The sequence below is a fragment of the Nanorana parkeri genome, unplaced genomic scaffold (assembly GCF_000935625.1).
Source record: "Nanorana parkeri isolate BGI_ZX_2015 unplaced genomic scaffold, ASM93562v1 scaffold757, whole genome shotgun sequence".
In the NCBI taxonomy this organism is placed as follows: Eukaryota; Metazoa; Chordata; class Amphibia; order Anura; family Dicroglossidae; genus Nanorana; species Nanorana parkeri.
Genome location: NW_017307025.1, coordinates 237,399 through 250,110, shown reverse-complemented (window position 1 = coordinate 250,110; position 12,712 = coordinate 237,399). Strand labels below are relative to the sequence as shown.

Below are 12,712 nucleotides of genomic sequence, written 5' to 3'. Positions count from 1 at the left end.
TACTGAGGAATGTACAGTTTCTCTTTCCTGGCATTTTCAATTGTATATATATAACCCAGAAAAACTGCACACAAAAAAGGTGTATGGGCTATGACTGCTATTCAGGGCTCTGTTAGAGACATTTACCTTCACTTCCTATCCTGCTGACCATGGTTTCACCAGACAGGAAGTGAAAGGAAAATCTTCAACAGTGACACAAACAAATACAAATCTGACAGGGGTTCTGATTCTTCCCCACACTATCCAAATCTAAAAGAAAACAGTTTTCATTTAACACACACTTTAACCTAGGTGTTAAACTTGCACATTTATTGAGTAAGTCATTAACTCCCTGTAGCGGTCTCCAACAAATTGTTTCCAGAACACCCTTGAAAAACGATCATAAATCAGTATATTTTAAATGTACTTTAAACATATAAAAGACTCGGTACAGTTCCAGTTCATTTCTAGGATCACCAACTGACAGACGATGTATTAGCACAGCATTCACAGTTGTCACACTAAAGCTGGCCATACACCTATAGATTTTCAATGGTCAGATGTAGGGATGCACTGATACAGATACTAGTATCGGTGCCGAGTACTCGTCTCCGATGCCTAGCCCGATACATCTGGTATCAGGAAGCCGGGCAGTGCGTCATTACAAGCTGCCCGGCTTCTTGATTGGCTGGGAAGTCGGTTCCATGCTCTCTCGTCACTTGTGACGAGAGAGCATGGAGTCGGCTTCCCGGCCAATCAAGAAGCCAGGCAGCTTGTAATGACGCTTCGCCCAGCTTTCTGATTGGTCGGGAAGTCTGCTTCATGCTCCTTCGGCACCTCATGATGAGGGAGCATGGAGCTGGCTTCCCGGCCAATCAGGAAGCCGGGCGTCGAGTCATTACACAGTGCCCTGCTTCCCGATTGGCCAGAAAGCCGCCTCCAAGCATGGGGGCGGCTTCCCTGCTAATCGGAAAGTGGTGGTGAGTCTTTACATGCTGCCCGGCTAATCAGGAAGCCAGGTGGCGAGTCATTACAAGCTGCCTGGCTTCCTGAATGGGACTTCCGGTACTCGGTATTGGCGAGTACCAAAAAAATAAAAAACTAAATCGGTACTCAATACCGAAATCGGTGCATTCCTAGTCAGATGGAAAAAGTGCAACAGATTCCTCCATCTACGCTAAACTGTGTGGCTGGAGGTATCTCCCACTGGGCCAAGCTTCAGTATCTTGCCAGTTGGCCCCGCTGGCTCTCAAAATACCTGAACAATGCCTGCATCCAATCAGATTGTTCAGGTGTTTTGACAGCCAGCAGGGCCGACTAGCAAGAAACTAAAGCTTGGCCCAGCGGGAGATTTCTCCAGCCACACAGTTTAGCGTAGATCAGGGGTAGCAAACCTCCGGCCCTCCAGCTGTGGTGAAACTACAAATCCCATGATGCATCTCTCTTCGGGAGTCATGTCTGTGGCTGTGAGAATCTTGCAATGCCTCATGGGATTTGTAGTTCCGTCACAGCTGGAGGGCCAGAGGTTTGCTAACCCCTGGTGTAGAAGGAGGAATCTGTTGCACTTTTTCCATTGGACCATAGAAAAGCTATAGGTGTATGGCCAGCTTAACTTTGCAATTGGATCAAACAAGCTGCAAAGGAAGAAAGTTTTATGTCATCAACGTATGTGCAAAAAAAAAAAATAAAAAAAAAAATCACAGACCAAAAATGGGTAGAAGGCTTTTTATTGTGAATTAAAAAAACAAAACCTTAAGACGGTAATGCTGATTTAGAAGGTACACTCTCTTCCCCGTTCATGCTTAACCTTACAAATACATGACCAGAGCTCAGAGAGCATGGATGCAAGGCCAAAAGCATAACACCAGTCTAGAGCAGGGACAGATGAAAAATACCTACATTGGGGCACAGTACCAGCTGTAGTGGCCCTGAGCTCTGCTCCTGAAAGGACGGAGTGTTTAAGGTACATTCACTTCTCAACACTCAGCTGCTCCTTGGAGGTATATGATGTCTTTCTGGCGTCAACAGGCAAGACACTGTGACAACAGAACACTATGAAATGTAACACTAGGAGGATCTATCTGTGAAGCAGCAATGACAAGGCCTGCTCTTGGCAGGTATCATGGAATGGGTGCAGGAGCAGCAACCCCCACCCTGTACCTTAAACAGCTCCAATCAAATCTGGCAGGACAGATAATACTTGTATCATTAACCAGCACAGAGTGGGGATGTGTGGGTAATAGGACAAGGGTTCAGGGAAGAAACACTGGAGGTGAGGCCTAGTGGCGGTTTCCTGCAGTGGAATTATCTGTAAGTTACACTCGTGGGAGCACCTTCTCCAAGAAGTTTTTCACGGTCATCATTTCCTAAAACAGTTAAAATAGAAATTAGAAGTGAAACCCGTAGTTTTTACTTAAGGTAAACAATGTTACCAAATTGCACACTACTTGTAATTGTATAGGCACATGGCGGGAGCCATATTTGTTAAACATTTAGGCTGTGCTTTCTGCTTAGAAATGCTACTGGATGGCTGTGCTTTACTGCTCCTTCTTACAATACAAGTCTATGAATTGTCTGACTCACTGGATAGTATCTTTATACACAGATACCTCATCTCTACAGCCATTATAAAGTTGAGTCAAATGTGGAGCTCTTTTTAGTGGCTAATAAACAAGTATCTGTATGTATTAACAAAGCAGAGGAAGACTACAAAAATGTGAAAATTATTTTAATGCAACTAAAGGCTCCTGTATGGCAGTCTAAACAAGTGCCATATTTGGATACTATGTGATGCACAAGTCTCATAGTAAACAAAAAGCTTCCTTTACCTTCCATGACTGGTCCAAATCCTCCTGTGTCTCAGATTCCCCCTCCCAGACACTGCAGCTCATAGTGAAAGGGTTTCAGCAACAGAAGCAGCTCTGTCAAACCAGAAAGCAGGCAGGACTAGGTGTGGCCAGGGGCTGATTGACCAGCTACAGGCTTGTACATTACCAGTGATGCCAATAGACAAGTCCCCTGCAATATTTTTTTAATCTCACTGTAGTACAAGCTGTGCATTTAAGAGCAGTGCAGCATTGTTGCCACACCATCGCAGGAAGCTGCATTGGGGGCTTGTAAAAAACATTACATGTGGGGGGTGGGTGGGACTGAGAAATGCAGATCCACATATAATTAAGTGCTGCAGCACATTTTTGTATGGTAGGCCATTATTCTACTTTAAACAAAGTGCTTAAACAGAAGGTGTAGCATTTTCAGCAAACACATTTTTAGCTGTTGTTGCATTATGTATCTTCAAGTTAATATGGAACAAGTTGGCCTTCCATAATATTTTACTTCCTTAAAGTATAACTTGTTAAAACATTTTCAGCAGGGGTGCTGTGACAGCAATTAAAACCTGACCCTCTTAACCCTTCCCTCACTCTATCCTTTAAGACAATTTATTGGGAATGTCATTTTGTCAGTGCAGATGAACAGGAATGTATTCTGGTAAACAGGAGGATGTAAAAAGAATTTAGTTGTAGGGTCACAGTACTACAGGCTCAAGAGTCTCTTCCTGGCTTCCTGTGTATTTTAGGTCTTTACTTTTACTTCTGAATTTAGTCATTGATTTTGAGACCAATTCTTGTTATGGTCTATTTTGTCCTCTTTACTCTATTACATGGTTATATAGGACAGATTGCCTGATATTTCTCTCTAATGGGAATTGGTATACGTTAAGCCCCGAATGCCACAGATCCGCTTGTACAAAATGTTTTCATGGAAACCTTGTCACTAAGCTATGGAGATTAAGCTTTGATTTAGAGGAGGGAAAAGTCACAGAGCTTTTCACAAAGATGTCACAATAAATCACATTTTAATGTAAAACGATCTATATGAAATCCTAAATCAAGTATGGAGGGGGAACTACATATTCACTACCAGAATATTTAATTTTACATGGCCTATACATCACAAGGCTTTTCAGATTTTGGAAACAAAAAAGCTGGCTTGCAGAATGCATCAGAGAAACAATATTACTGCAGATTTCTGATACATAAATATGTTACACCTCACTAGATCACACTAAGAATTGCTCTCATTAGCAACAGAAACAAAAGAAAAATAACCAGGTAAACATGCACAATGCATAAATAATAGAATATGATTAGTTTATTCTGCTGTTTGATGCAGCAAATAGATCCTTACCTCTTGATTAGTGCTGTGCATTACTCCAGGATATGTTTTGAACTGGATTTTTGAAGGGTTCACTACAGACTTCAGTTTCTCTGAGGTGAGTGCTCCGAAGCGGACAGGAATCATAGGATCTGCCTCTCCATGACATTGCAAGATGGAGATTTCCTTATTTACACTGCATGCTGCCTACAATTATATAAAAAGGACATAATGAATGACCTGTTAATTGGATATTCTTTAGCTATACTGCCAGTTCATTCTTAGCCCAGATTATATGTCCAGCCTGATTTACATTGTGATGGTGTTAAAGATCAGGCAGTGCTTACAGGTCAGATCTTTAACAGAATGATGGGCAGTAAAGATTATTGCCAAGATAAAGCATCACTGAGACCAAAAAAATCCCGTGTTCAGGAAATATATATCAAAAGGTTAGAGATTCAAGATCTCACCGATTCACTGAATGGAAGGTTTTGCCCAGAGATACACTTTTAATATGTATGATTTGATCAATATATATTGGGTGTTCGGTAGATGACTGAAAGCCGTATGAAGTATTCCCAAATGATCATCGCCTTTTAGGCTGCATTAGTTTCTGTACTAGTTTGATGATAATGCTGTGACCTAGCCATTTATGTTAAAGAATGAACTAGTAACAGAAACAACCTCAACAACATTTAGCAATGACCTAATAGGATGACTAAAAGAGGAAAAATCAACCCGATATAAGAAATAAGTGGCGTGAAAGTGCAATTTTGTCCATTTACTAGGAAACCATTAAGGCTGCAACAACTAATCGATTAAAGCGATAATAGTTGTCAACGATTCTCATTTTCCATTAGTTGATTGTTCGATTAGTTGTTTTTAATGGGCTGTGTCCCTTCTGATCTCTGCTGTTCCCAACGGGGATAGGAGGGGACACAGACCCCTGCAGCCAGTGCCCAGTGGTGAGGAGAGCTCTGTAACTCAATCTCCCTCCAGCCTCACCCCCTGCTGCTGCTCTACTCTCCTCTCAACAGAGAGCCGCTGCATGCAGGACACAGACTGCTGCAGCCGATGCCCAGTGGGGAGGAGATACCGATGTAGCCCCCTTGTCACTGCTCTCAGCCGTCATGCTTCTCCGTTTGGCAGTAGAAAGCCGGAAACAAGTCTCCCATCCAGCGGCTGAATGCAATAGCCAGCCTGCTAATGGCCATTTTTTTAAATTGCAATAGCAGGCTGGCTATTTTGACAACTTTTTCAATAATCGATTATAATCGATTATGTCGATTAGTTGTTGCAGCCCTAATTGCACCCGCCCACTGCCTCCTGCCAATCAGCAGAGGTGTTCTCCTTCAGGTCCCTCCTTTCTCTGCTGATTGACATCAGGCATGGAGGGGGGTGTAATAGACAGCCTGCTATTGCAATTTAAAATAGGGAATAGCAGGCTGGATATTGTTTCCAGCCACTGCCTACTGTATTTACATTCCCCAGCTAAAGCTATGGAAGTGGAAAGGTGACACTAGGGGCCCAAAAGACCCCTAATGTCACCTTAAAGAGAACCTGCCACCACCAATGTGCTATCACATAGGGGGTTTGTGAGCCCCCCCCCCCTATAAAGCAATAAAGTTAAAACATTTTTTTTTCTTCTAAAGTTAAATAAAAAATGCGAGCATACTAACAAAAACACGCGTTGGGTGCACCTATGTGTGAAAATGATGATTGCGGTACACATGTCAGGTATCGCCATGTGCGGCAGAGCGAGAGCAATAATTCTTGGACCAATATTCATGGCTATCTTTAAACCGATGACCGGGCTTTTATATTTTGATTACAAGTTTGGTTATTTTATTATATTGGCTTGGAAACGAATCGATGAAACGAATTAAAATGTCTAATACAATGATATAAAAAAAAAGTCATTTTCCATTTCAGCCTGACAAATTCTGCTGCAGGATGTGCGTTGCGGTGCTATTCATTTCAATGGCACCCCAAACATGCCTCCTGCCTGCAGTGTGATCGTCTGCACTGTAACACGCGGTACCACAATGCTGTGCGTTCCAGTGTGGTGCAATTGCAAAAATTGTGCATGCAGTTTTATTCTGAAGTAAACCTTAGGTTTGTAACACTCCATTTGTCTATTTGAAAAAAAAAAAAAAAAAGAAGGGATGAAATATTTTTTCATTCAATTAATTGAAAAAAAAAAAAAAAAAAAAAATCGACCAACTAATTGATTATGAAAATAATAGTTAGTTGCAGTCCTAGAAACCATTTTTCACCATATATAGGCAAAAGACAGGAGATGTTGAGGTACAAGTCCTCTCCAGTTGGATGTAACTACCAAGGGGGAGGCCCCAAACATCTTCAGGGAATTTAAACATTGTTTGTGTTAAATGAAAATGGTTTGCATAAAATCCCAAATTTCCTGGAAAAACACCGGTAGACATAGAAAACCCCAGGGATGTCTTCAAACTAGGGTAACGGAAGGAAGACAGCTTAAATTTGGTGAGTTTATACTTAGCCATCTGGTAGGCCTTCTCTCTAATCAATTACTGGGACACACAGTGTTATCTTCAGGGATGTACAAAAACAGTGCCACAAAATGGTTGGTAAATCAGATAAGCACAGGCAGGCTGCGTGCTTGCCCACTTAATACGATCTTCTGCAAAATAATTTTTAGCCAAAATGTCTGGCAGCTAGGCCTGCCACACAAAACCTGAGGATTTAAAGGTGTATGCCTAAAGAAAAGGTCAGAAGAGCGTCAAACTGAAATGGTAGCATATCATACTCCGATAGAGATCACCCAGGAGTAGGTCAGCAGTAAGTTTTTGCTCAGAAGGTCCATCTATTAAAGTGAGTGACAGATGGGCAAAAGGAAGGGGTAAAGAAGGACAAAAATCTCAAAGCCTAGACCACGTTAGTCGAAGAACACAAACTAAGAATGTGAGGAAGGAAAAGAGGTTCTTCTTTTCACCCAAACCGATGAATAGCACATCCTATTCCATATCTTATAAGACATGCATACATAATATAAGAACATTCTAGAGAACAAAAGCACCTGTTCTGTCTCCTACAGAGTCTGTCCATACAAGCTGCAGTTTGATCACCCGAGAAGACCAGACAAATGGAGCATTCTAGTGTCTGGGACTAACGAGAATAGTAAACTGCAAACCAATCCTTTGACCAGGGATCCTTTAACTAGGACTCTGGACTGTTTAGAATTACCAAGGGGATTATATAAAAGCAGATCCATTACTAGTAATTCTAACCACCCTGTTACTCTACACTAAATTATGCTCACAAAACAAGCCAAGTGCTGAAGAAAGTGATTCTCCCATCTCACTCTGGTGTAGTGTCACAAGACTGGTGGTGCAAAGGGGAGGAGGTTCAGTGTTTGCTAGTGCTACAAGAATAAATCACACTTCTAATTAATTTGGGGGATGTAATACGGAGGCAGCACCACCTTACACTGGCAGGGCTCAGCGTATTTCTACATCAGAAGCAAATGGTGGAGAGAAGAGAGAATGGAGTCTATCACATCACAATCTGGGTGCCAAGCTGGCTGAAGACAATGTAAGGCAGAGGTGAAAAAGCCTGGAATCAATGAGGTTGTGAAATGAATAACGATCCATCTACTAGCAGGACACTAAAACCTGAGACAAAGCAGGAGCAGTATTATAAAAAGGTGGATGTCAAATCCCTTGGTGCTCTGTGGACAGAAGACGGCTACATATTCCAGCAACTTACTCCCAGCCTCTCCCATGTGCTTGTAGGAAACATTTTTATGTAGGAAAAATACATTTATGAGAATTATCCATAAACTCATGTTTATAAAATCTCAAAAACACATCTTGTATTACCTGAGGGAATGTCTTGTGGAGAGGCAGCCAACAGCTAAGTCCAACTACCCCAGCAAGTTTATGTTGGCAGGTCAAAGCAGTATACAAAGACAGGGCACCACCCTAAGAAAACAAAAAGGAGAAAATGGCGCTCATTTTTCTTAGAAAAGGGAGACATAGAAATATAGAATATGCCATACAGTTTATGGTTTTCTGCACCTTTATTAACCCAAAATGAAACCAGCTAACCATAGAACTTTATGTAACAAATAAGGACCTTCTGACAATGTTTTTTTGTCATTTATCTGTATAGCTAGCACACATTAATACTCCTGATTTGTTTTGTACAAAATAGGGATGTCCTGATACCAGTTCCGATACTTGGCATTTTCACAAGAACTACCAGGGTTGCAGCTGGGACCTGGCTCTGGTGCTCCACCACTGTCCTGAAATCCTCAAGGTGCCCATACACCTGCCGATTATCATACGATCGCGGGATTCCACCCCGATTATCGTACGATAATCGGCAGGTGTATGGAAGGCGTGCGACTGTTTCTACTGTACGATGCTAAAGCCTAATGAAGGGACCCTGTGCGGTCCCGAAAGCGCTTGTTTGGTCATATGACAAAAAACTTCAATAAACGAAGCTTTTGCTAGCTTAAAAGGATTGGTGTGCTGGTGACATTTCTACAATTGTTTCTACTGTATGGTCGCAAGTCTTTTGTCTCCCGAGCAGGCTCGAAAACCCGCCGAGGATCGTACGATTGTCGGCGGGTTAGAGGCGTTCTCGAAGACAAATGCCGCAAACGCATATTGCTCGTGCGGCTTTAGAGTCGTCGGAAACCAGCCCCTCAGCGGGGCGGGCTTTCGATGATCGCAAGTACGATCTGCCGGTCCAAGATGGGCAGATTGTACGAGCTTTTAATTACTTTATAACCATTGCACGACTCAAGTCGTGCGATGGTTGTAAAGTGTATGGCCAGCTTTAGTCTGGATTGTTTTAGAAAAACTGTCCCATGACAACAAAAATGTATCAGTACTTGTATCTGAGTACTAGGACAAGTATCAGTACTTGTAAAAATGGTATCAGTGCATCACATATAGATTATTTAAAAAAAATAATGCATTAAAACAGAGATGGACAAATCCCAGGAGCTCCGTATGCTCCTTACAAATGACAGCTGCCTCCTAACTTTTGAATTTTAGTCTAGTCTTGGGAGCTGTAAAAGTATTTATACTTGTACCGAGTACAGAACTTGGTATCTGAACATCCCCAGTACAAAATATCCAAGTCTGTTCACACACTCATGTTACATAGATACCCCTGCCAGGCAGGGGGATCTAATAACTAGGTCATGTCTTTTTACCCTGCAATTAAGCACTTAAACTTGGTCACCAGTCCATCCCAGCCTTCTGACTGGACAAAAAGGAGCCTTAGAATATTAATGGAGGTCATCATTCTGCTCTCCACTTCTGTGCATAGAACTGTAAAATGTACCAGAGCTTTATTGTCTCAGAGTGCTTAGGTACTTTTGATATAGTGAATGATTCTTGTCTAGACACAACTCCCGCACATGCAAACAGGAGTCACTTGATCTCAGCATGCTGGGTCTGTACACTGAGCTATGCATGCGTGCCTCAGTGTACAGAAAACAAAAATTGAATGGCATCAAGAGGCTTTTATGGCAAAAGAGACTTATACAGTCTCTTCTACTATAAAAAGCCTGCCTGTGATGGGCAGTTCTTTTTTTCTTACCCCATTTCTACTTTAAAGCTGAGCTCCACTACTACTACTTTAAAGCTGCTGTCTTTTATGTCAAATGATTTGGAATACTGTCCGGGATACTTTTGTGATTGGTACACCTCAGCCAGAGATCACAGCAGCACCTACTTCTCAATTAACGTTATGGAATACAGTGCTGTTCCTCACAGCCCCTAGCCTGGGAGGCAGAATATTGATAAGTCATCAGCTCTATTTCCGTTCCTTCCGTTTCCTGTCAGCACATACAGCAGAGCCAGATAAGCGCTAGTGTTGGCACTCTCCCCATCTGAGTGCTAAGAAAGGAATGAAAAGTACTTGACTCGTGTTAAAACCTATTCTAGTTGTACGTAAAACACTATTTAAATAATGGAAACCTACAACGGCACTCACTTTATACGGTATAACCACAGGAAACATACAGTATTATGGCCACTTAGGGACAGGTACCTGAGAGAATCCACCAAGAACAATCCTATTAGCAGGGATTCCATTCCTCATTTCATGCTCAATGATACTCTTGACTGTAGGAGAAAAAAGGAACATAAAAACCATCACATATCTGGCACTGAGACAGAACATTAAATCAACCTTAGTGGTTAGACAGGTTTTTTTGCATGCTGGCTTGTGAGTGTGCTGGGAAAACCTTTTGCTGTTAAAACATTAAATCAGTCTCCTAATACTTAAATCTGAACTCCAGGGGGGAAAAAAAATAAATCTTAACCCTTGCAGTGGGGCAACCCCTGAACTGAAAGATGATAGTAATGAAGATCACCAGCACTCGCAAAATGGAATGAATCCAAAAGTTCTTTTTATTGTAGAACAACGTCACATGTACAATATAGCCAACGTTTGGGAACCGTGCAGGGTCCCTTCATCAGCGCAAACATAGTGACGGACACTATGTTTGCCCTTATGAAAGGACCCTGCGCGGTTCTGAAAAGTTGGCTATACTATACATGTGACGTTGTTCTACAATAAAAATAACTTTTGGATTATTACTATCATCTCGGGATTTGCACGGCAAGACATCACTGCAAGCACTGCCATTTCAAGCACCAAAGGTCCCTATTGCTGTATGGTGTGCAGGGGACATTTGTTCACTGACCTGCACTGAAAGGGTTAAGTGCGGTGCAAGGGTAGCCCCACAACAAGGATTATGTTGTTTCCCCTCCAAAGTTCTTATTTAAAAGGGAGCATGGTTTAAAGAAATATTTGTTTAAAAAATAATAAATTACATCAATCATGACATTCTAAAATTGGGCACACATGATCTGACTTTACCTGTCCAACAGTTACTTTAACATAGAACTACAGTCAAACTGCTAAATACATAGTTGAAATACATGTATCTTGTTTGTTATACCAATGAAAGGATTTTTTTTGCCAGCCATTCTTGTGATACACACACCTCTAATTCTCAGCAAGATCACCCTTCTACTTCCTGTTTTACCATTACACTGCTTCCCATTCGTTCTGTGCTTATTGGACAGAGGTGATAAGGCTGATTGATAGTCAAGTAAAGAGGATGAAGGTGGAGAGCTTACAAAGAAAGCGGAATTGACAATGATTTCTAAATCAGAAACTACTTATGTCACATGTCTGGCAACTTGTGTTAATGCAGGAATGGCTTCACAAAATGACAGGTAAAACAGTAATGGTACATGTATTTAACTGCTTCCTGTCCAGCGGCCATTCATAATTTACCGACCGGGGGCCTTCTACATGCGGGTGAGCGTTTAAAAATGTCCTTCCAGTAAAACTGCTCAAATTTGAAACAGCCATCGATGGCTGTTTAAATACAAGCGTTCGGGCAACTGTAGAGCCGCCCGATTACTTATATTTTGCGTGTCGGTGTGTGCCTCTGCCGATCCCCGCTGTGCCCGATACGAGCCCAGGACTGGCACAGCGGCTTTGTGACTGGAGAGCAGTACACAATCTCCCTCCAATCTCTGAATGCAGGAAGTGATGTATATTACATCACTTCCACATCCAGCTGTCATTCTCCGGCTACAGAAGTCAGAGAGAAGCTGATGAAGCAGATCTCTGCTTCATCAGCTTCTTTGGGGGTGCTTAGATGACATTAGAGGGTCTCAGAGACCCCTGATGTCTCCATGAAGAGGACCTATCACTGTATATTGGCTATCACATAGGGTGATAGCAATAAAGTTTAAGAAAAAAAAAAAGTCCCCTGCCCCCACTTACACAAGCAAACATGTTTCGGTGTGCCTACAAGTGAAAATTCCGATTGTGCCGCACATGTTACATATCACCGCAAACCTCAGAGTGAGAACAATCATTTAGGGCCATCAATCACTGCTGACACTAAATTGATGAGCAGTAAAGCTTTTAAAGTGTCGCCTATGGACAATTTTGGGTATTGCAGTTATTTGCGACTTTGCGGGCGTGTGCAATTTTAAGGCTTGACACGTTTTGGCGTCTATTTACCCGACATGACCCCGTCTTTTATATTTTACCAAAAAATGTGGGCAATAATACATGTTTTATAATATAACGAGTTTCAACTGTCTGGTGTACTGCTCTAACCACCTCAGTGTCCGTCTGCTCTAACCACCTCAGTGTCCGTCTGCTCTAACCACCTCAGTGTCCGTCTGGTGTAACCACCTCAGTGTCCGTCTGGTGTAACCACCTCAGTGTCCGTCTGGTGTAACCACCTCAGTGTCCGTCTGGTGTACTGCTGTAACCACCTCAGTGTCCGTCTGGTGTACTGCTGTAACCACCTCAGTGTCCGTCTGGTGTATTGCTGTAACCACCTCAGTGTCCGTCTGGTGTACTGCTGTAATCATTTCAGTACCGGCATGTTAATCCCCCTTAATTACCAGGCCATTTTACAGTGCTGAGATTGACTATAACACAACACTGTAACCGAATTCAATTTATATAATTTTTTTAGACATATAGATTTATTTTGGTAATATTTAATAAACGCGTTGTTACTTTAAAAAGAAAAAAAAAAAAAAAA

General features: G+C 42.0%; 1 protein-coding gene across 1 annotated transcript in view; it reads right to left on the bottom strand.

The window, feature by feature from the left end:
• Positions 1-1,690: 1,690 nt before the first annotated feature.
• LYPLA2 (lysophospholipase II) overlaps positions 1,691-12,712 on the bottom strand; it is a 16,771-nt gene continuing 5,749 nt past the window's right edge. Inside the window, exons 6-9 of the mRNA XM_018564504.1 lie at positions 10,180-10,253; positions 7,992-8,093; positions 4,168-4,341; positions 1,691-2,345 (exon numbers count right to left, since the gene is read on the bottom strand). Coding sequence (XP_018420006.1) covers positions 2,295-2,345; positions 4,168-4,341; positions 7,992-8,093; positions 10,180-10,253 — 401 coding nt within the window. The 3' untranslated portion in view covers positions 1,691-2,294. The remainder of the gene's footprint in view (positions 2,346-4,167; positions 4,342-7,991; positions 8,094-10,179; positions 10,254-12,712) is intronic.